Source organism: Bombina bombina, chromosome 6, assembly GCF_027579735.1.
Source record: "Bombina bombina isolate aBomBom1 chromosome 6, aBomBom1.pri, whole genome shotgun sequence".
NCBI lineage: Eukaryota > Metazoa > Chordata > Amphibia > Anura > Bombinatoridae > Bombina > Bombina bombina.
Genome location: NC_069504.1, coordinates 796,020,512 through 796,042,905, shown reverse-complemented (window position 1 = coordinate 796,042,905; position 22,394 = coordinate 796,020,512). Strand labels below are relative to the sequence as shown.

At 40.5% G+C, this 22,394-nt stretch overlaps 1 protein-coding gene across 1 annotated transcript in view; it reads left to right on the top strand.

Moving 5' to 3' along the window:
• The window catches only part of LOC128663672 (zinc metalloproteinase-disintegrin-like batroxstatin-1), a gene marked incomplete in the record, with an annotated part of 230,860 nt that overhangs the window by 197,406 nt on the left and 11,060 nt on the right, over positions 1–22,394 (top strand). The window contains 5 exon segments of the mRNA XM_053718114.1: positions 1,260–1,340; positions 4,055–4,130; positions 17,895–17,991; positions 19,600–19,693; positions 21,609–21,680. Coding sequence (XP_053574089.1) covers positions 1,260–1,340; positions 4,055–4,130; positions 17,895–17,991; positions 19,600–19,693; positions 21,609–21,680 — 420 coding nt within the window.

Genomic DNA, 22,394 nt, shown 5'->3' with positions numbered 1-22,394 from the left:
TTTTACAAATTTGACACTTTTGCTTCTTCGGAGGCTATTTTTGGGAGAAAGGTTCTTCAGGCAGTGGTTCCTTCTGTATAATGAGCCTGCCTATCCCTCCCGTCATCCGTGTACTTTTGCTTTGGTATTGGTATCCCAGAAGTAATGATGACCCGTGGACTGATCACACATAACAGAAGAAAACATAATTTATGCTTACCTGATAAATTCCTTTCTTCTGTTGTGTGATCAGTCCACGGCCCGCCCTGTTTTAAGGCAGGTAAATATCTTTTAAATTATACTCCAGTCACCACTTCACCCTTGGTTACTCCTTTCTCGTTGATTCTTGGTCGAATGACTGGGACTGACGTAGAGGGGAGGAGCTATATGCAGCTCTGCTGGGTGAATCCTCTTGCATTTCCTGTTGGGGAGGAGTTATATCCCAGAAGTAATGATGACCCGTGGACTGATCACACAACAGAAGAAAGGAATTTATCAGGTAAGCATAAATTATGTTTTTGAAAGTCTATTTAATGGCGAAGAAAACGGTATATAATATGTGTGGATATAGTAAATGAGTAAGGGGAAAATTAGAGCTAAACACAAACACCGCAAAAATGTAAAAATAGCCTTGGTCCCAAACGGACAGAAAATGGAAAAGTGCTGTGGTCATTAAGGGGTTAAAATGGATAGTTTTGCTATTTTTTAAATAACATTGCTCTGATTTTCAGACTCCTAACAAAGCCTCAAAGTTTTAGGAGAATACCTACTCCAGCTTGCTCCTGTTTGTGTAAAGGGTCTTTTCATATGCAAAGGAAGGGGGAGGGGGGAGTGTCTGATATTTCCCACTTGCGGTGGGTGTTCCAGTAACCTTTTAAACAGAGCTAAACTGTTTTTATACTGGATTTTTATATCAGTATCTGTGCATATTATTCTTTATAGCAGTGTCTATTACATGCAGTTATATGAACATTGGTGTATACCGTCCCTTTAATATAATATATATTTTAAATTTCTAAAATTAGAAAGTGTAATACAGTGTGTGATAGGGTTATAGGAACTGGTAATACTATGACATTTAATAATATTTTGAAAGGTTTTGTGATATCTGTTGATCTGTGCGAGCTATAGGACTGTAAAAGTGTTATCTGTCATTTTAAAAACAGAAAAGAATTTTGATTACCAGGTGTATATGTCCATTTTGTTCCAGAGAACATATTTGAAATGTTGAAATTGCTGAATTTTGTTGTATATTTCTTATGAATCTTTTATCTATCTAGGTGTGCACAAACGGTGTATGCACAGATATTGAGAGTGCATACAGATCATCCACCTGCGCAGCCAATTGCCCAGAAAATGCGGTGAGCTTTTAATTAAATGTTAAAAAAAAAAAATGTTTTGGAAGCTGACTGATTCATACTGACTGAGCCACTGATCAGCCCAAGCAGTGAAATGTAAAATATGTTGTGTTATAGAAAAAATTGTCCTGCAGCAAAAAAAAAGAAAAAAAAATTATTTCTTTTAAAGTGATCTGTGGGCGTATCTTAGGGATAGATAAGATAAGGAGGTAAAGGATTTGTTCTCCCTGTAAGCTTAGCCCATTCTAACAGGCTGTGGTTTCAAAGAGCAAAATCAGCTATTTTATATACAAAAAATAAACTTAAAGGAGCGATTTCTCCATATATTTTATATTCTGCAACTCGTATAACAAGTCATTGGAAATCAATGTCACAGTACACTACCCCATTAAATTAAACTTAAAATCTCTATTAAAGTGATTGTAAACTTAATGGTTCTGGGCATAATCGTTGTAACTATGATCAAAATCTAAGCCCACTTTCATTCATCATCACTTAGTTTGCTTCCAAATAAAATTGTTTTTAGAGCTAATTGCTCCGATTTACTCATACCTTTCTTCCCCCCAGCGCCGATCTACACTTTATTTATTTTTTATGACATTTCTTGATCCGGCCAAGTGATTTTCTGGCCTTTAGGCGGCCATGTCCTTACACAGCAAGCCCCTTGGATCAACTGCAAAATAAATGAGCCAGCTCAAGAAACATCATTAAAAAAAAATTAAGTGTAGATCGTCGCCAGGAGGAGGAGAGGTATGAGTAAATCGGAGCGATTAGCTCTAAAAACAGTTTTATTTGGAAGCAAACTAAGTGATGATGAATGAAATTGGGGTTAGATTTTGATCATAGTTACAAAGATTACGCCCAGAACCATTAAGTTTACAATTACTTTGAGATTTCAAGTTTAATTTAATAGGGTAGTGTACTGTGATATTGGTTTCCAATGACTTGTTATAGGAGTTGCAGAATATAAAATATATGGAGAAATTGCTCCTTTATGTTTATTTTTTGTATATAAAATAGCTGCTTTTGCTCTTTGAAACCACAGCCTGTTAGAATGGGCTAAGTTTACAGGAAGAACATATCCTTACCTCCTTATCTTATCTATCCCTGAGATAACAATTGCAACATGAACATTTAAGTTCCTGGCAGTGTGATTTCTGATGCTTCCTCTTGTTTACATAGCTTTTCTGAACATATTACTGCAGTATTGAAATGTTCAGTATAGGTGGTGGTTTCAACAGGCAAAAACAGCTATTTCAAAGGACAAAATAAATGTAAAAGGGTTATTTTCTAAATATTTTATTACACTCCATCAGGCAAAATTAATCATAGATAACCCCTTTATTACCCATTCCCCAGTTTTGCATAACCAACATGGTTATATTCATATACTTTTTACCTCTGTGATTACCTTGTTTATAAGCCTCTGCAGACTGCCCCCTTATCTCAGGGCTGTTTATGACTTGCATTTTAGCCAATCAGTGCAGTCTCATTTGTAACTCCACAGGAGTGAGCACAGTGTTATCTATATGGTATACAATAACATGGACTGAGATAAAGGCAGCTTGCAAAGCCTTAAAAATATATATATATATATATATATATATATATAGGCTGGGGAAAGGGTAGTAAAGGTGTTATCTATCTTTTTTTAAACAATAAACATTTTGGAGTAGATTGTCCCTTTAAAGTGACACTGAACCCACATTTTTTCCTCTTGTGATTGATAGAGCATGCAATTTTAAGCAACTTTCTTATTTACTCTTATTATCAATTTTCTTCGTTCTCTTGCTATTTTTATTTGAAAAAGAAGGCATCTAAGCTAAGGAGCCAGCCAATTTGTTGTTCAAAACGGTGGACAGCACTTGTTTATTGGTGGGTGAATTTATCCACAAATCGGCAAGAACAACCCAGGTTGTTCACCAAAAATGGGCCGGCATCTAAACTTACATTCTTGTTTTCAAATAAAGATACCAAGAATATGAAGAAAATTTGATAATAGGAGTAAATTAGAATGTTGCTTAAAATTGCATGCTCTATCTGAATCACGAAACAAATAATTTGGGTTCAGTGTCCCTTTAATATAGGAATCTATATATATGTGCAACAAATGTTGGCACCTGCTTCAGTCTCTTCTAAAGATTATTTTTTTACAGTATTAGAGGGATTTCTTTTAATCCGTACCCCTGTCCTGAAAAAAACTACTTTTTGTTTGCTTCTGGGGATGAGTGTCCCTGTCCACCAATTTAACTGTTGGGGTTGTCCTGGTTAGCCAATGAACAATCTGTATCCGGGGCTCAGTTGTGCTTTAACTCAATTTTTCTTCACACAAAAATATTTGTAACATTGAACTGTTTCTTTTTCCTATGCATACAATTGTAACCTCGCTTTAAGTATGCTTCAGCTTTTATGCCAATTTGCTGTCTTTACATGGATGCAGCCACTAGAAAATGTGTTTTTAAATAGTAAAAATGATTATACATTATAGTGAGATATACACAATCCTCAATTTGTGGCTCTGTATTCATCGTTTTGGCACAATATAATTGACTAATGCAATGGAGAATACACGCGATACATTGTTTGTCTAAAATAAATCATTATGTTTATGTCCATGTGTATCACCAGGTTTTAAACTTCTATGAAATAGGGATCATGTATTTTGTGAATGTAAGTAATATAGTGCTAATTTTAAAGCCATAAACTGTATTTTTAAGGTGTGTGACCATGAGCTGAAATGTCAATGCAAGGAAGGATATGCACCTCCTAACTGTGATACCATCTCAGGGTCAAGTGAGTATACAGAAGAATCACTGCTACATTCTTTTATTGTGTGATTTTAAAAAGCTGTTATATTGTTCTTCCCTGTGACCCTTTCACTTAGCTCCAACGCCTGTAGTGACTACAAGCTCCAAGCTCTGTAGAGGCTTGTATGTACCACAACAATCTCCTGTCCTTAACCTCTAGTTTATGTTTTACTACCAGCTACTTACATAGATCTCCTGCAGAGTTTTTAGTCTACAGACCTTGCAATGCTATTTATAATAAACCCTTAACCCAAGTTTTTCTTTCATGGTTCCGAAAGAGCATCAGATTTTCTTCTTAAATGGAAAGAGTCCACAGCTGCATCCGATTCTTATGGGAAATAAGAACCTGGCCACCAGGAGGAGGCAAAGACACCCCAGCCAAAGGCTTAAATACTCCTCCCACTCCCCTCATCCCCCAGTCATTCTTTGCATTTCGTCCCAGGAGGTTGGCAGAGAAGTGTCAGAATTTATTTTGTCTCTTATGGGGGGTAGTACTCTTCGGCATGGGACTGGAGTTTTAAGTAATCCTGTAAGTCTCTCAGTGAGGGCTTGGATAGAAGTTAGAGTACGGAGATGCAGGAAGAGTCTTTCTGCAAAACCATCCCGACTCATGTTAACAGCTCCTCAAGCAATCGGCGTTGTCGAACTTCGCTCCGCTGCCTGCTTTCTTCTCTCAAGTCCATGGCGGTAGCGAGGCTACTATCCGTCACACTTGAAGGGCTGTGTTCCTGTTCTATGGCATAGATTCCGGTAAGATCGTTTCATTTTACTTTCTTTATGAATGTACTGTAATACAAATGTTTTTCCGAGAGGCTACCTCCTTGCGGGTCAAACTTAAAGGGACATAATACTCATATGCTAAATCACTTGAAACTGATGCAGTATAACTGTAAAAAGCTGACAGGAAAATATCACCTGAGCATCTCTATGTAAAAAAGGAAGATATTTTACCTCACAATCTCCTCAGCTCAGCAGAGTAAGTTCTGTGTAAAAAGTTATACTTCATCTGCTCCCAGCTGCAGGTAAAAAAAAAAAAAAAATGAAGAAATGAACTGCAGCCAATCAGCATCAGCAGTGCTGAGGTCATGAACTCTTACTGTGATCTCATGAGATTTGACTTAACTCTCATGAGATTTCATAGTAAGCTTCCTTTACCTGATTGGTGAAATAATATGAGAGTTCACGAGGCTCATCCTTTCAGATGTCCCGGGACAGACACACTAAAATGCTGCTTAGAAATCCTTTACAATGGGAGGTGGCTACTGAGGAACTTTTGAGGTAAAATATCTTTCTTTTTTACATAGAGATGTTCAGGAGATATTTTCTAGTCAGCTTTTTACAGCTATGCTGCATCACTTTCAAGTGTTTAAACATTTGGGTATTATGGCCCTTTAACATAAGGGCCTCAGTGAGTCTCCTTTAGTATCTTAAAATCGAGGGTTAATATCTCCTGAGGGTGGTTATTGAACAGGGGGGTTTATAATCATGTTTGTTATGTGATTCAACCTGCTTATGTTTGATGTTTATTGGGCTCATGGTTTGGAACATTGAGGTCTTTGGAAGTGACGCAACCTTATGGTTAGGCACGCTTTTTTGGACTTTACGGTTCACCTTGTAGTCGGGCGTGGTTACGTTCAGTGTTCCATTTCTGCATTCCCGACCGTGTGGCAATGGAGAAATTCTAGACCACAGGGGTCTGGTCATAGGAGGAGGTGAATGCCCCAGCCATTGTGGGTGTCAGGTGCCGTTTTTGTTTTACTTCTTTAGTCCATATTTGCATATCCTCTATCCAGTTATGGAGGATTCTGATGCTGAGACTGTTCAAATTTCAGATTCAGTTATGGAGGATTCTGATACTGTTTTAATTTCAGATGCTGCGTCCGGTGAAGAATCCGGATTGGCCTCGTTAACACATGTCAACCCGTTTTGTTCTGTATGCCATATGAGAGCGCCTTGTTCCTCGGGCTCGGGGAATCAAGGGTCAGCTGAGCCATCCGCCTCTGGGGGTCCTGTCCTCCAAGAGGCGGGTTCCCTACCGCTCCATATTTCTACACATGCGGGTAACCCAGTTTATGATTATTCCTCCATGCAGGGCGGTTTGTACCCCCCACCGGAGGTTGCAGCACGTTTTCGCTTCCACATATTTGTGGCGATTATTAATCTGCAGAGTCCAGACGTTTATGCGCGACTGTGCTCGTGCCCTATTGTCCTGGGTCTACCACCTTGGGGAGGGCCTGTGCAGTTCCCTGCAGGTGTAACTGTCCCTGAGTGTTGTGCCTTTCGTTACAGAGTTGCGCGCCTTCGCGTCTTACTCAGAAATGTTTTTCAGTTATTAAATGACCCTATCCTTCTCGGATACAGGAATTTTCAGTCTGTTTCGAATGGTGCATCTCATTAGACGTGGGGATGATGTAAACTCCTGACTGTTCTTTCTTGAGATCCTTCCCAGTTATTTGGAAGATTAAAGCTCCATTTGGCTGGTCCTGCGGTAGGCCTGTTTTCTTATTGGGCGTTAACCTACGGGTTGCCTTATATTTTCTTTTTATCCGATTAAGATGTCTTTTATATTGTTTATTTGTTTCCTTCGGGAATCTTAAACTGGGATCGATACTCTCTGTTACTTCTGCAGAAGTGTTTATGGGGACATGTTTGTCCTATGTTTGTCTGTTTTCTCTTCTTCCCCTCTGAGGGATGATTTAGACAGCTTGACGGTTAGGACCCAGGTTGCAGGCTGGTCCTGTTGGGTTCGGTTCTGTCTTGTGGCTGTTCAGACACGTGGCACCGTTCTGATTGACTGGTCCGGTCAAAGGCGCAGAGTGCTCATGTTATCATTTGTTTTACATTTAACTAAGCATTCTAGAGGACCTGTGGGTCCGCGAGGCAGGAAGGGTTGTCTAAGTCCTTATAGCCTTCAATTTGGATGACTGGGTCAGTGGAGTTACCGCTGCATCACTCTCTCTTGTGTCTGGTAATGTCAGACTCTAGAGTTCCTCCCCCACGTGGTGGAGAGTTGGAGGGCTTAACGCCTTCTTACCGCCGAGTGAGCGGTTTGGCCTTTTTCTTTTGAGGCTCTGGGATTGTCCTTTTTTGGACTTGGTCCTAAGCAGCTAGTAGTTTGAAGGGTAGTTCAGCTGCCTTGCAGCGGATGGTTTGCTGAATGTAACCAGCTGCAGCTATTGCACATTGTCTGTGTACTGTCTAGCTGTTTTTCTGAGACCTTTTTGGTCTTCCTCTGTGGTCTACATGTTAGGTCTCCTTTTAGGGGCCTGGGAGATGTTTGTTCCCTGTTAGGAACACTGGGCGTGGTCTCCTTGGGCTTGCCTGGGGTTCCTCCCGGAGGGGGATGACACGCCCCTTTTCTCCCTGTGATCATCTGCTTTTACGGAGGTGATGTGGAGACCAGCCTTTGTTTGAGTGGTTTTGACCTCGGGATTTCCCCTTACCTTATTGTCCTGAGGCTGTTGGAGAGTCTAGGGGCTCTAGTGTCGTTGTACGACTTTTACCGCCTTAGCTCCTTTGGAGAGTGGGACTGCGGCAAGAGGTGGTCTCTTCCTTAGGTCGGGACTGGCAAGTTTTTCTCATTATCCGGGTTGATCTGGATATTACATTATTATCCCCTGTGGTCTGGGTTGTTATATCAGACGGGGTGTTAAGTTTTCAGGTATTGTTTGTTTAAACAATAGGGGGCTTGGATTAGTTTCACCCTGGGGTTTTCGGTTGCTGAGTTTCACTCAGCATTTTCCCTTGGAGATCCCGTTGTGGGTTGTTACCAGACTTTTAGGCTCCAGGGCTGGTTCGGGGTTCCCCAGTTCCTGGGAACTTGGACTATGTCCTTTTACTTGGATTCCTTGACCTGGTCTTGGTTGGCCAGGTTTTCTGAGTACCGTTGCTCATTGGGCTTGTTTTGCACCTTAGGCGGTTTCCCTTGGTCAGCTTGCTGTAGTATCCATTGATTTTGCTCCTTTGCAGGCGAATGGACTTGCAGTGTCACTGCTGATACTATTGTACTTTGGTTGCGTGTTAGCAGGCTAGTTTTAGGGGAATTCCTTACAACAGGGCTTCTGCATTGGGGATTGATCTCTCCTTTAGCCTGTGGCTTTGTGACTTGTGGAAGGTGCTGCTTTTTAGCCCTTTCCCCTTCTTTGGGTGAGAGCTTATTCTCCTTTTTATGGAGATGTGGTCCTTTTCTTAGGGCTTCTCCTGGATTCAGGAGATGGGAACTGTGAGTTTCCCTAGCAGAGAGGGGTATTCTCTCTGGGTTGTTACGTTCCATATGGAGTCTTGCTGGCTCCGTGTCGAGACTAAGTTGGACCTTTTTGCTAGATCCTTTGGGTCTACAGCCTTGTTGCCTGTTCTAAGGAGTTGAATTGGCTGTGGCCATTCTTCCGTTCGTCTTTAAACTAGTTTTGGGATTCTTCTGTTCCCCTGTTTCAGACCTGCTGGGGCTGGCCGGGCTGGGAGTAGATTCTGAGAGACGTTGTCATCTCCAAGATCTAGGTGGCATAGTAGCTAGCTCCATAGGCTGCGAAGCAGAGGGTCTAGGATTGCTCCACCTCGAGTTCTGGGTATCACCTCTCTTTCTTGGGGGCCCTCGTGGAGGTTATGTGCTTCCCCCTTTTTGGACGACCTATGGGTAGGTCTGGCGACTTGGATTGCCTAGAGTGTGCCCTCTGTCTGGGAGTAGTCTTTTGCAATCTGTTCTTTTTCTGACCGCTTTTACTTCTCAGAAAGGATTCTCTGTGTCATCCTGATGATGGTGGCGTGTTCTTGACTCAGTTTTTCATCTGGGTCTGTTACACTTTTTTGTAGCGGAATACTTCAGTATTCTAAGCTTGGACGATGTGAGGACGCGTCTTCTGTTGTCTTTTGGTGCTCTTGCACGACGTTTGAGAGAAAGGTTCTCTGTTACTATGCTGGTCCTATACCTCCGGTTTCTCCTGGTCTAGGCGTAGTCTCCCCTTATCTGTTGGGACCCATTTGGGCCCTTGTGAGCTGGGCTCGCTCTGGGGGGTTTCCTTTTATGGATTTTGTGACCTTTTGGTTCTTCCTGGTCCTATCCCTTTGGGTGTTTAGGCTGGAGTTCCCTTCTTTAGTGAGGGGTGAGTGGTGAGAGGACCGACTGTTGGGAGACGATGTCTCCTGCAGGCCTGCTGACTCAGTTAAGTCCGATTTTGCAGTCTCTAGCTCGGCTCTGGACTACCTGCGGGTCTGTGTCCTCAGGGCTTTTCCTTTTAAAGTTTTGTTGGCTTCGGACGAAGCTGTTTTTTTTTTGTGGGCAGTAGTTTCAGGCTTGGTGCCCTCAGAATGGGCCACCTATTGTACCCTCCTGTCTTGGCATTCAGTGTCCTCTATAGCTTGGGTATTGTTTTCCCAAAAGTAATGAATGCAGCTGTGGTATCTTTCCATTTAAGAAGAAAAACAAAAATTATGCTTACCTGATAATTTTCTTCTGATGGAAAGAGTCCACAGCTCCCCACCCGTACTTTTTATGTGGGGCGTCCTTATTTTATTCTTCTGGCACCTTTCACCTTGATATTTCTTCTACTGTTCCTTGTTCCACGACAGAATGACTGGGGGATGAGGGGAGTGGGAGGAGTATTTAAGCCTTTGGCTGGGGTGTCTTTGCCTCCTCCTGGTGGCCAGGTTCTTATTTCCCAAAAGTAATAAATGCAGCTGTGGACTTTTTCCATCAGAAGAAAAGAAAATTATCAGGTAAGCATAATTTATGTTTTTAAACAATGTTTCATTTACCTCTATTATCAAGTTGGCTTCATTCTCTTGGTATCCTTTGTTGAAGGAGCAACAGTGCACTATTCGGAGCTAGCTGAACACATTGGATGAGCCACTGACACGAGGCATATATGTGTAGCCACCAACTAGCTCCCAACAGTGCAAGGCTGCTTTTTTTTAGCAAAGGATACCAATGTAATGTAGCAAATTTAATTATAGAAGCAAGATTGGATGAAAATCAATTATTTAAAAAAAAATTTTGTTTAAAGCAGATTTTTTTTGGATTTACATATTATTTATTTTCTTTTTTTTGTAGATAAAATGCTTTTTCAGAAAAAATCTATCTGAAGATACTTATCTATTTAAGATACATTATTATCTAAACGTTCAAGTCCAAAATTAACTTTCATGATTTAAATAGGGCATGCCATTTTAAATAGATTTCCAATTTACTTGTATCACCAATTTTGCTTTGTTAGGTAGGCTTATATGTTAATTTTTAGACCTTGAAGGCCGCCTCTTATCTGAATGCAGTTTGACAGTTTTTCACCACTAGAGGGGGTTAGTTCATGTGTGTCATATAGATAGCATTGAGCTCGTGAAGTTACCTAGGAGTCAGCACTGATTGACTAAAATGCAAGTCTGTCAATGGAACTGAAATAAGGGGGCAGTCTGCAGAGGCATAGATACAAGGAAATTACAGAGGTAAAACATGTATTATTATAACTGTGTTGGTTATGTAAAGCTGGGGAATGGGTAATAAAGGGATTATCTTTCTTTTTAAACAACAAAAATTCTGGTGTTGACTGTCCCTTTAAATAAGGACTAGTTTTTAATTCTGTAGCATGAGGCTGTAGTGTTTATTTTTTGGGTAAATTAATTCTATTAATGCATTTACAATATTATGCTCTCCCAGAGGTTTCTGTAAGATTATTATGGGCAATTTTTTTTATTTAGAAGAAATCACACATTCTTGTGTTTTTAGTTCTCAGAAGTGTGGATTTGTGTCTGTAGAAATAACATCTCTTCTTTACAGCAGAAGTTCCTTTATGATTCAGATAGAACATACAGTTTTTATTAAAGGGACACTGAACCCAATTTTTTTCTTTCATGATTCAGATAGAGCATGCCATTTTAAGCAACCAATCAGCAAGGACAACCCAGGTTGTTCACCAAAAATGGGCCGGCATCTAAACTTATATTCTTGCATTTCAAATAAAGATACCAAGAGAATTAAGAAAATTTATATTAGGAGTAAATTAGAAAGTTGCTTAAAATTGCATGCTCTATCTGAATCACGAAAGAAAAAAAATGGGTTCAGTGTCCCTTTAACTTCTAGTATCAAATTTGCTTCATTCTCTTGGTATCATTTGTTGTAGGGGCAGCAATATACTACAGGGAGATAGCTGAACGCATTGGGTGAGCCAATGTGTGGAGCCACCAATCAGCAGCTAGCTCCCAGTAGTGCATTGCTGCTCCTGAGTCTACCTAGGTATGATTTTGAATAAAGTATACCAAGAGAAAGAAGTAAATTAAATAATAGAAGTACATTGGAAAGTTTTTTTAAAATTGGGGAAAAACTTTTGTGCGTTTTTTTCCCATTTCCCTCTCAGCCAGTAAAGATAGTGTATTTTTGTGATACACATTAGTTAGGATACAAGGTAGGCAGCTGCCTTTTGTCTTTATTATTACACATATAAGAAGTAAATATAAGTGTAAAAGTAAAATGCCCAAAATTATCATTTTTCTTACTTTGTCTTTATTATATGTTTTTATTAGGTCATAGATATAGTTTAGATAATGGCCTCTATTTAACAAAGTCTGGCGGACCTGATCCGACAGTGCGGATCAGGTCCGCCAGACCTCACTGAATACGGCGAGCAATACGCTTGCCGTATTCAGCATTGCACCAGCAGCTCACAAGAGCTGCTGGTGCAACGCCGCCCCCTGCAGACTCGCGGCCAATGGGCCGCCAGCAGGGAAATGTCAATCAACCCACTATCGTACTCGATCGGGTTGACGTCCGGCGATGTCTGTCCGCCTGCTCAGAGCAGGCGGACAGGGTTATGGAGCAGCGGTCTTTGTGACCGCTGCTTCATAACTGCTGTTTCTGGCGAGCCTGCAGGCTCGCCAGAAACATGGGGCATCAAGCTCCATTCTGAGCTTGATAGATAGGCCCCAATGAGTTAATGTTGCTAGGTTAACACCACCATAGTCATAAGATATAGGGCTATATTTATCAAACAGCGGATGCTGCTTTGGAGGCCCATTGTTTTAGGCTGATGGCGGATTGAATTCATGCCGATCTGATCGAGGTAATTGATAGCTCCTGTTAGCGGAGCAGGGGGCGGAATTGCACAAGCATTTCTGACGAAATACTATAAATAAATTTGCTATAGCGAATCATGTCCGCTTGATACATGATAAATCAAGCCCATAGACTTAAAATTTACAGCTATCTCTGGCATTTCTTTTTTGTGCACCGAGACATTTTTTTGAATAGTCCCTGGTTAGATTTCTCTTGTTAAGTGTATCCAGTCCACGGATCATCCATTACTTGTGGGATATATTCCCTTCCCAACAGGAAGTTGCAAGAGGATCACCCAGCAGAGCTGCTATATAGCTCCTCCCCTCACATGTCATACCCAGTCATTCTCTTGCAACCCTCAACATAGATAGGAGGTCGTGAGAGGACTGTGGTGTTTTATACTTAGTTTATTTCTTCAATCAAAAGTTTGTTATTTTTAAATGGCACCGGAGTGTGCTGTTTTTTCTCAGGCAGTATTTGGAAGAAGAATCTGCCTGCGTTTTCTATGATCTTAGCAGAAGTAACTAAGATCCACTTGCTGTTCTCACACATTCTGAGGAGGGAGGTAACTTCAGAAAGGGAATGGCGTGCAGGTTTCCTGCAACTAAGGTATGTGCAGTAAAATATTTTTCTAAGGAATGGAATTGACTAAGAAAATACTGCTGATACCGAAGTAATGTAAGTAAAGCCTTAAATGCAGTGAAAGCGACTGGTATCAGGCTTATTAATAGAGATATATACTCTTCAAAAAATGTGTTTTAAAACGTTTGCTGGCATGTTTAATCGTTTATTAACGTACATTTGGTGATAAAACTTATTGGGGCATAATTTTTTCCACATGGCTGGCTAATTTCTGCATAGAAACAGTTAACTGAGGCTTCCCACTGTTGTAATATGAGTGGGAGGGGCCTATTTTAGCGCTTTTTTGCGCAGTAAAAATTCAGACTCAGACTTCCTGCTTCTTCCTGCATGATCCAGGACTTCTCTAGAGGGCTCAAAAGGCTTCAAAAGTCATATTGAGGGAGGTAAAAAGTCACAGCAGAGCTGTGACAGTGTGTGTGACTGTTTTAAAAAACGTTTTTTTTTTTCTATTGTTATTCCGTTTTGGGTATTAAGGGGTTAATCATCCATTTGCAAGTGGGTGCAATGCTCTGCTAACTTAATACATTTACTGTGAAAATTTGGTTGGTATAACTGCTTTGGTTCATTGTTATTTCAACTTGAGACAGGTTTTGTGCTTCTTAAAGGCGCAGTAGCGTTTTTTATATTGCTTGTAAACTTGTTGTAAAGTGTTTTTCAAGCTTGCCAGTCTTATTGCTAGTCTGTTTAAACATGTCTGACATAGATGAATCGACTTGTTCATTATGTTTGAAAGCCAGTGTGGAGCCCCATAGGAATATGTGTACTAAATGTATTGATTTCACTTTAAATAATAAAGATCAGTCTTTATCTATAAAAGAATTATCACCAGACGACGAGGGGGAAGTTATGCCGACTAACTCTCCTCACGTGTCAGTACCTTCGCCTCCCGCTCAGGGGGCGCACGCTAATATGGCGCCAAGTATATCAGGGACGCCCATAGCAATTACTTTACAGGACATGGCTACAATCATGAATAATACCCTGTCAGAAGTATTATCTAGATTGCCAGAATTGAGAGGCAAGCGCGATAGCTCTGGGATTAGGAGAGATGCAGAGCGCGCAGGTGCTGTAAGAGCCATGTCTGATACTGCGTCACAGTTTGCAGAACATGAGGACGGAGAGCTTCATTCTGTGGGTGACGGATCTGATCCGGGGAAACCTGATTCAGAGATCTCTAATTTTAAATTTAAGCTTGAGAACCTCCGTGTATTGCTTGGGGAGGTTTTAGCTGCTCTGAACGACTGTAACACAGTTGCAATTCCAGAGAAATTGTGTAGGCTGGATAGATACTATGCGGTACCGGTGTGTACTGATGTTTTCCCTATACCTAAAAGGCTTACAGAAATTATTAGCAAGGAGTGGGATAGACCTGGTGTGCCCTTTTCCCCTCCTCCTATATTTAGAAAAATGTTCCCAATAGACGCCACTACACGGGACTTATGGCAAACGGTCCCTAAGGTGGAGGGAGCAGTTTCTACTTTAGCAAAGCGTACCACTATCCCAGTTGAGGACAGTTGTGCTTTTTCGGATCCAATGGATAAAAAATTAGAAGGTTACCTTAAGAAAATGTTTGTTCAACAAGGTTTTATCCTGCAGCCCCTTGCATGCATTGCGCCTGTCACTGCTGCTGCGGCATTCTGGTTTGAGTCTCTGGAAGAGGCCATTCACACAGCTCCATTGGATGAAATTATGGACAAGCTTAGATCACTTAAGCTAGCTAACTCATTTGTTTCTGATGCCATTGTACATTTGACTAAACTAACGGCTAAGAACTCCGGATTTGCCATCCAGGCGCGGAGGGCGCTATGGCTTAAATCCTGGTCAGCTGACGTGACTTCTAAATCTAAATTACTTAATATTCCTTTCAAGGGGCAGACCTTATTCGGGCCCGGCTTGAAAGAAATTATTGCTGACATTACTGGAGGTAAGGGTCATACCCTTCCTCAGGACAGGGCCAAATCAAAGGCCAAACAGTCTAATTTTCGTGCCTTTCGAAATTTCAAGGCAGGAGCAGCATCAACTTCCTCCGCTCCAAAACAGGAAGGAACTGTTGCTCATTCCAGAAAGGCCTGGAAACCTAACCAGTCCTGGAACAAGGGCAAGCAGGCCAGAAAACCTGCTACTGCCCCCAAGACAGCATGAAGGAACGGCCCCATATCCGGAAACGGATCTAGTGGGGGGCAGACTTTCTCTCTTCGCCCAGGCGTGGGCAAGAGATGTCCAGGATCCCTGGGCGTTGGAGATCATATCTCAGGGATATCTTCTGGACTTCAAGGCTTCTCCTCCTCAAGGGAGATTTCATCTTTCAAGGTTATCAGAAAATCAGATAAAGAAAGAGGCATTCCTAAGCTGTGTACAAGACCTCCTAGTAATGGGGGTGATCCACCCAGTTCCGCGGACGGAACAAGGACAGGGATTTTATTCAAATCTGTTTGTGGTTCCCAAGAAAGAGGGAACCTTCAGACCAATCTTGGACCTAAAGATCTTAAACAAATTCCTAAGAGTTCCATCATTCAAAATGGAAACTATTCGGACCATCCTACCCATGATCCAAGAGGGTCAGTACATGACCACAGTGGACTTAAAGGATGCCTACCTTCACATACCGATTCACAAAGATCATCATCGGTTCCTAAGATTTGCCTTTCTAGACAGGCATTACCAATTTGTAGCTCTCCCCTTCGGGTTGGCTACTGCCCCGAGAATCTTTACAAAGGTTCTGGGCTCACTTCTGGCGGTTCTAAGACCGCGAGGCATAGCAGTGGCTCCGTATCTAGACGACATCCTGATACAGGCGTCAAGCTTTCAAATTGCCAAGTCTCATACAGAGATAGTTCTGGCATTTCTGAGGTCGCATGGGTGGAAAGTGAACGTGGAAAAGAGTTCTCTATCACCACTCACAAGAGTCTCCTTCCTAGGGACTCTGATAGATTCTGTAGAAATGAAAATTTACCTGACGGAGTCCAGGTTATCAAAACTTTTAAATGCTTGCCGTGTCCTTCATTCCATTCCACGCCCGTCAGTGGCTCAGTGCATGGAAGTAATCGGCTTAATGGTAGCGGCAATGGACATAGTGCCATTTGCGCGCCTGCATCTCAGACCGCTGCAATTGTGCATGCTAGGTCAGTGGAATGGGGATTACTCAGATTTGTCCCCTCTACTAATTCTGGATCAAGAGACCAGAGATTCTCTTCTCTGGTGGCTATCTCGGGTCCATCTGTCCAAGGGTATGACCTTTCGCAGGCCAGATTGGACGATTGTAACAACAGATGCCAGCCTTCTAGGCTGGGGCGCAGTCTGGAACTCCCTGAAGGCTCAGGGATCGTGGACTCAGGAGGAGAAACTCCTCCCAATAAATATTCTGGAGTTAAGAGCAATATTCAATGCTCTTCTAGCTTGGCCTCAGTTAGCAACACTGAGGTTCATCAGATTTCAGTCGGACAACATCACGACTGTGGCTTACATCAACCATCAAGGGGGAACCAGGAGGTCCCTAGCGATGTTAGAAGTCTCAAAGATAATTCGCTGGGCAGAGTCTCACTCTTGCCACTTGTCAGCGATCCACATCCCAGGTGTGGAGAACTGGGAGGCGGATTTTCTAAGTCGTCAGACTTTTCATCCGGGGGAGTGGGAACTCCATCCGGAGGTGTTTGCTCAACTGGTCCATCGTTGGGGCAAACCAGAACTGGATCTCATGGCGTCTCGCCAGAATGCCAAGTTCCTCGTTACGGATCCAGGTCCGTAACGTGGAGCTTAAACTTGGTTCTTAAAGTTCTTCAAGGAGTTCCGTTTGAACCCCTCCATTCCATTGATATTAAACTTTTATCTTGGAAAGTTCTGTTTTTGATGGCTATTTCCTCAGCTCGAAGAGTCTCGGAGTTATCTGCCTTACATTGTGATTCTCCTTATCTGATTTTCCATTCAGACAAGGTAGTTCTGCGTACTAAACCTGGGTTTTTACCTAAGGTGGTTTCTAACAGGAATATCAATCAAGAGATTGTTGTCCCATCATTGTGCCCTAATCCTTCTTCAAAGAAGGAACGTCTTTTACATAATCTGGACGTAGTCCGTGCCTTGAAGTTCTACTTACAGGCAACTAAAGATTTTCGTCAAACATCTGCCCTGTTTGTCGTTTACTCTGGGCAGAGGAGAGGTCAAAAGGCTTCGGCAACTTCTCTCTCCTTTTGGCTTAGAAGCAAAATACGCTGAGCCTATGAGACTGCTGGACAGCAGCCCCCTGAAAGGATTACAGCTCATTCTACTAGAGCTGTGGCTTCCACCTGGGCCTTTAAAAATGAGGCCTCTGTTGAACAGATTTGCAAGGCTGCGACTTGGTCTTCGCTTCACACTTTTTCAAAATTTTACAAATTTGACACTTTTGCTTCTTCTGAGGCTGTTTTTGGGAGAAAGGTTCTACAGGCAGTGGTTCCTTCCGTTTAAGTTCCTGCCTTGTCCCTCCCATCATCCGTGTACTTAAGCTTTGGTATTGGTATCCCACAAGTAATGGATGATCCGTGGACTGGATACACTTAACAAGAGAAAACATAATTTATGCTTACCTGATAAATTTATTTCTCTTGTAGTGTATCCAGTCCACGGCCCGCCCTGTCCTTTTAAGGCAGGTCTAAATTTTTAATTAAACTACAGTCACCACTGCACCCTATGGTTTCTCCTTTCTCGTCTTGTTTCGGTCGAATGACTGGATATGACATGTGAGGGGAGGAGCTATATAGCAGCTCTGCTGGGTGATCCTCTTGCAACTTCCTGTTGGGAAGGGAATATATCCCACAAGTAATGGATGGTCCGTGGACTGGATACACTACAAGAGAAATAAATTTATCAGGTAAGCATAAATTATGTTTTTTCCCATTTGATTGTGACCTGTTTGGTAAACGATACTCAAAAAGTAGTTGGTGTTTATTATAATCACATTATAATATTAATGTGTGAATTGTAATCTTGCCTTATATGGGTGAAACATTTTTATACCGATTTTGTTTGTTTATATATTTACATATGTTTTATATATAATTTAATCATCTGTACTTCTGTTTTTGTTTTTACCCACAGACATTACCATCATCATTGTGGCGGTGATTATTGTTCTTGTTGTGGTCATCGCTGTTGTGTCATTGGTGCTATTACGTAGGAGGAGATCAAGACAAAGGTAAAAAAGGACAGAGGAGAGGGAAACTGTGGGGATAGAATGGAAGGCAATAGAGAGTTAAAACTGGGCATGGACCTGAGGATCTATAGCTCTCTGCTCTGGTGAGATTATTATAAGAAGTCTCATCAGTACTGCAAAGTCCCTCAAATAATTTTTAGAAAGGCAAATTGTAACTTGAGAGCCGTTTATCTTGCTATGCAGGGTTCTAGTGGTGAAGAAGAGAAGCATTATGATATAATGCAAAAAAAAATCGATTTTGCGTGATATCTCTCCATGTTGGCGAGCTTTTGATCATCTGGCCCTAAGGTTGCAGAAGATAAGCTTGGAAGGAAAACTGTTAAAAAAAAAAAAAACCACAAGGCTAAATCTAAGAAACATAATAAGAGTTACAGGAAAGAGTTGTTGACCTTTTTGACTAACTTCAGAATATACAGTTGGATATCTGCTGAGAAATATTCAGTTATTCTTTGCTAAGCTACTTTATTATAGGAAGAGAGGATGTATACAACAGGTCATCTAATAGATCTCACCATGTTCAAATTGGCATTTTTGGTGACCTTTACGGTTGCTCTTTAGGGGGTCTATTTAAGAAGCAGCGGATGCTGCCTCCGAAGTTAAGAAGCAGTGGTCCTAAGACTGCTGCTCCTTAACTCGTCTGCCACCTCTGAGGTGGCGGACAGCAATCCGCCCAATCGAATACAATCGAGCTGATTGACACCCCCTGCTAGCGGCCGATTGGGTGCGAATCTGCAGGGGGTGGTATTGCACCAGTATGCTGTCGGCATTTATCGATGTGCGGCGGACATGATCCGCTACATCGGATCATGTCCGTCCGCACATTAATAAATGGATCCCCAGGAATCAAAAACTTGACCCAATTCTTAGATGAAATGTTGTGTCATGAGGCCATTGGTGTATACATAGGCTGACCATATTGCCGCTTTAAAAAGGGACACATATGAAAAATACATATGTCAGGGCTGTTTAAAGACATGCTTTGAATAATGTTCTGTTATAAGAACCCTGACAAATGTATTTTTCATGTGTCCCTTTTTAAAGCGGCAATATGGTCAGCCTATGTATACACCTGTTAATCATCTGAGAAACATTTACACCTGTTAATCATGCAATCATATGATCAGATCCAGTGAAGGTGTTTTGCCTGTGGAACATGCACAAAACCTTCTTCTAATGTCAGTGAGTTATGGCTGCTTGTTCATGTAGCTTTAAATTATATGTCTGCATTTTTTTCAAATATTTACAGAGCTTCTACGTGTGGGGCTGGTGGTTTAATTGTTTTTTTATTATAACAACAGGAGTAATATATTCAGTGTGTGCATCAAATCCATTTGTATTTCATTATGGAATATCTTTTAAATTACTACAAGATTAATATTTCCAGTGCATGACTCCAGAGCCAGAAAATGCTATTATAGCTACAAGAATGATAATCGAAGAGAAAATATTTTCTTTATTATGTTAACTGCTGCAATTATTACTGATCACATCAAAAGGAGAAGGGTTGGCTGGGGATTTTGTAATACTATAAATAGTGTGTTATGCTGTAGATTAAAATAACAATAACAAAAAATACCTGCTCTGTTTTAGGAGTACTCCATCAACCATATCTGGCTCAACAAACCCAGCTTTCAAGGTGCGGGATCAGAGGAAACAGCCAAACACCAATATATCCACACCAGAGGTGAAGTCAATAACCTGCTGCAAGCCTGACACAATGACTAATAACTATATATTAACAGTGCATATATATATATATATATATATATATATACATACATACATATACAGTATACACATACATGTATATACACATACACACACACACATAAATATATATACATGCATTTACGTGTGTGTGTGTATATATATATATATATATATATATATATATATATATATATATATATATGTATGTATATACAGTATATATATATATATATATATATATATATACACACACGCACACAATTGCTGTGGTTACTTAAAGGTTCATTATAGGTTAAAATTGAAATGCACCTGCAGTTTTTATTAGAAGCATTTTTGCAGTTTAAATATTTTAGTAAAATGCATTTAGTTAAAACTGTCATTGTTACAACATACCTTGACAGTGTGCAGCTGCTCAGAGAGCATGTGGCAATGCTTATTGTTTCCGTGATGATGCAGCTGACATCATCGTCTAAGTTATACAGATGTTTTATATATTTTTTTAACAAAAAACTCTACTTAGTGTACATAGCCCTGATTATCTATTGCTCTCCCACTCAGACAAGATTATCTAAAAAGATCCATCAGCACTTCAGATACAAGTTAAATTGTAGTGAAAACATTTCATTTTACTTTCATATAAACTCTCACTTTGCAGAAAATACAGAGCCAGGTGCTCCCCTGTTAGCCTGGCACTAGCCTGCAAGATTCTCTATTCCAGAGAGCCTTATTAATTACTATGGGAGGCAGCTCATCTCTCTGGGGCTCAGCTCCTTTTTTAAGAGCATTTAGTGAGTTCTGCACCTGCACAATTATTTCACTTCAAGCTAGAAATTTGGAGAATTGGACCCAAAGACATTTATGTTTACAGCGCTGCGGAATCTGTTGGCGCTCTACAAATACCTGATAATAATAATAAAGGCCTACTTTTAAAAAAAATATCCAGCTCGAAGAGAAATCCTGTTGGGGATCTCACTGCATTCTCAAAGAAAAAGGGTGAGCTCTGAGCTTTAATGCTAATGAGTCTCATGTCCATCATCCGTCAAGGACAGTTCATTGCAAGTGATATAGTGGAAGTGCCTAGCACAACACTAAAATATTAAAGGGACAATAAATTTTAACTTTTACTGCTAAGTGTTTTTTACATTACAGTAATTATTTTGTGTTTATTGTATCCTTACAGTCAAATTAACAATTTAAATGATACATTTTTTTAAAAAACAACCTGTAGGTGTTTAGCTCCCCATCATCGCCGCCTATAGCGTGAGGTATTTTTTACAGTGTTGTGTGCAAACCATTATGGACTTCAATAAAGCATGAACACAGGAATTTGTTCTGTTCTTTATGAATGATTCAGGGGTGTACAGCTTCTGCTGTGCCTTTTGTCAATGACAGCCGCTACAGTTTGGATTGGCTATATTGCACACTGACACTACATTAGAGACAAATGCCTTAGGTTATGGGCGATCATGTTGTGTAAAAATATCATTTAAACTGTGAATTCAACTGTGAGGAATAAGAAAACACACACAAATCTTTAGAGACTTCACACAGTTCACTAAAAACCATTGTTTGATTTAAATGAAATCATTTAATTTGATTAGGATGAAAGTACTTGTTTACTTACCAGTTTTATTTAACAGTGAAGCTGAAACACAAGTTTTTCTTTCACAGAAGAGAGCAAGCTTTTTTGAATTATGCTCAAACCTGTGAGAAATTTTAACACAGCCAAAGAACTCCTTATTCAACCCACTCACCGGCACTACAAGACCTATTTAATATAGCAATGATTACCAATTAAATTGTAGCTGTTTTAATTTGTATTTCCACATACAAAACTATACTGTTTCTGACTGTAAAAGTGACACTACTTTTGTTTTCCATGTTTACAGATAGATTCCAGGAATGCCCTTTACCCTCCTCCTCCTCCACCTGCACAAACTCAAAAGCCCCAAATTTCATTTGTAAGTATCCATTGACAACCTTCCAGTCCAAAGGGAAAATAGCAATCTCTCCATACGTAGCTTTGTAAAATAATGGAAACATCTGTGTTAGGGTCGCACCGATACCATTTTTTTAAGACTGAGTACAAGTACCGATACTTTTTTTTTCAAATACTCACCGATACCAATTTCCGATACTTTTTTTTATGTCATGACAGTTTACCAAGCACAATACAGACTAATGATTTAAGATCGCTTCTTTATAATTATGAACTGTATCTCAAAAGACATTTTGAAATAATAAAACAGTTTTATGTGCTTGTTGTCACAAAGTTCACAGAACATGTTTATAAATAAAAATATTACAATAACATATATTAATAATAACAACAATAAATAACAGCTGCAGCAGCTGGGGCTGGAAAGCTACAATTTAAAGGGGTGATTACTGGATGCAATTGGGTTGTAGGGTGCCTATATAACTCATCAATCTGACATGTGTACTTAATACAAAGTAATATCATTAAATTCTGAAAATAATAATGGGCAAGGAGTATCCCAGTAATCCCCTTTGAGAAAAATGTTGCATTTGCATTCTACTGACTCAACAGAAAATAGGGCTGGTCTTCATAGTTTTCCAGGGCTGCTTTTTATTCCCAGTCCAGCCCTGGCTAAGGATGTTCCTCAGAGGACAGTATGTTTTGAGCATAATTGTGCAAGATGAGAACTAGCAGT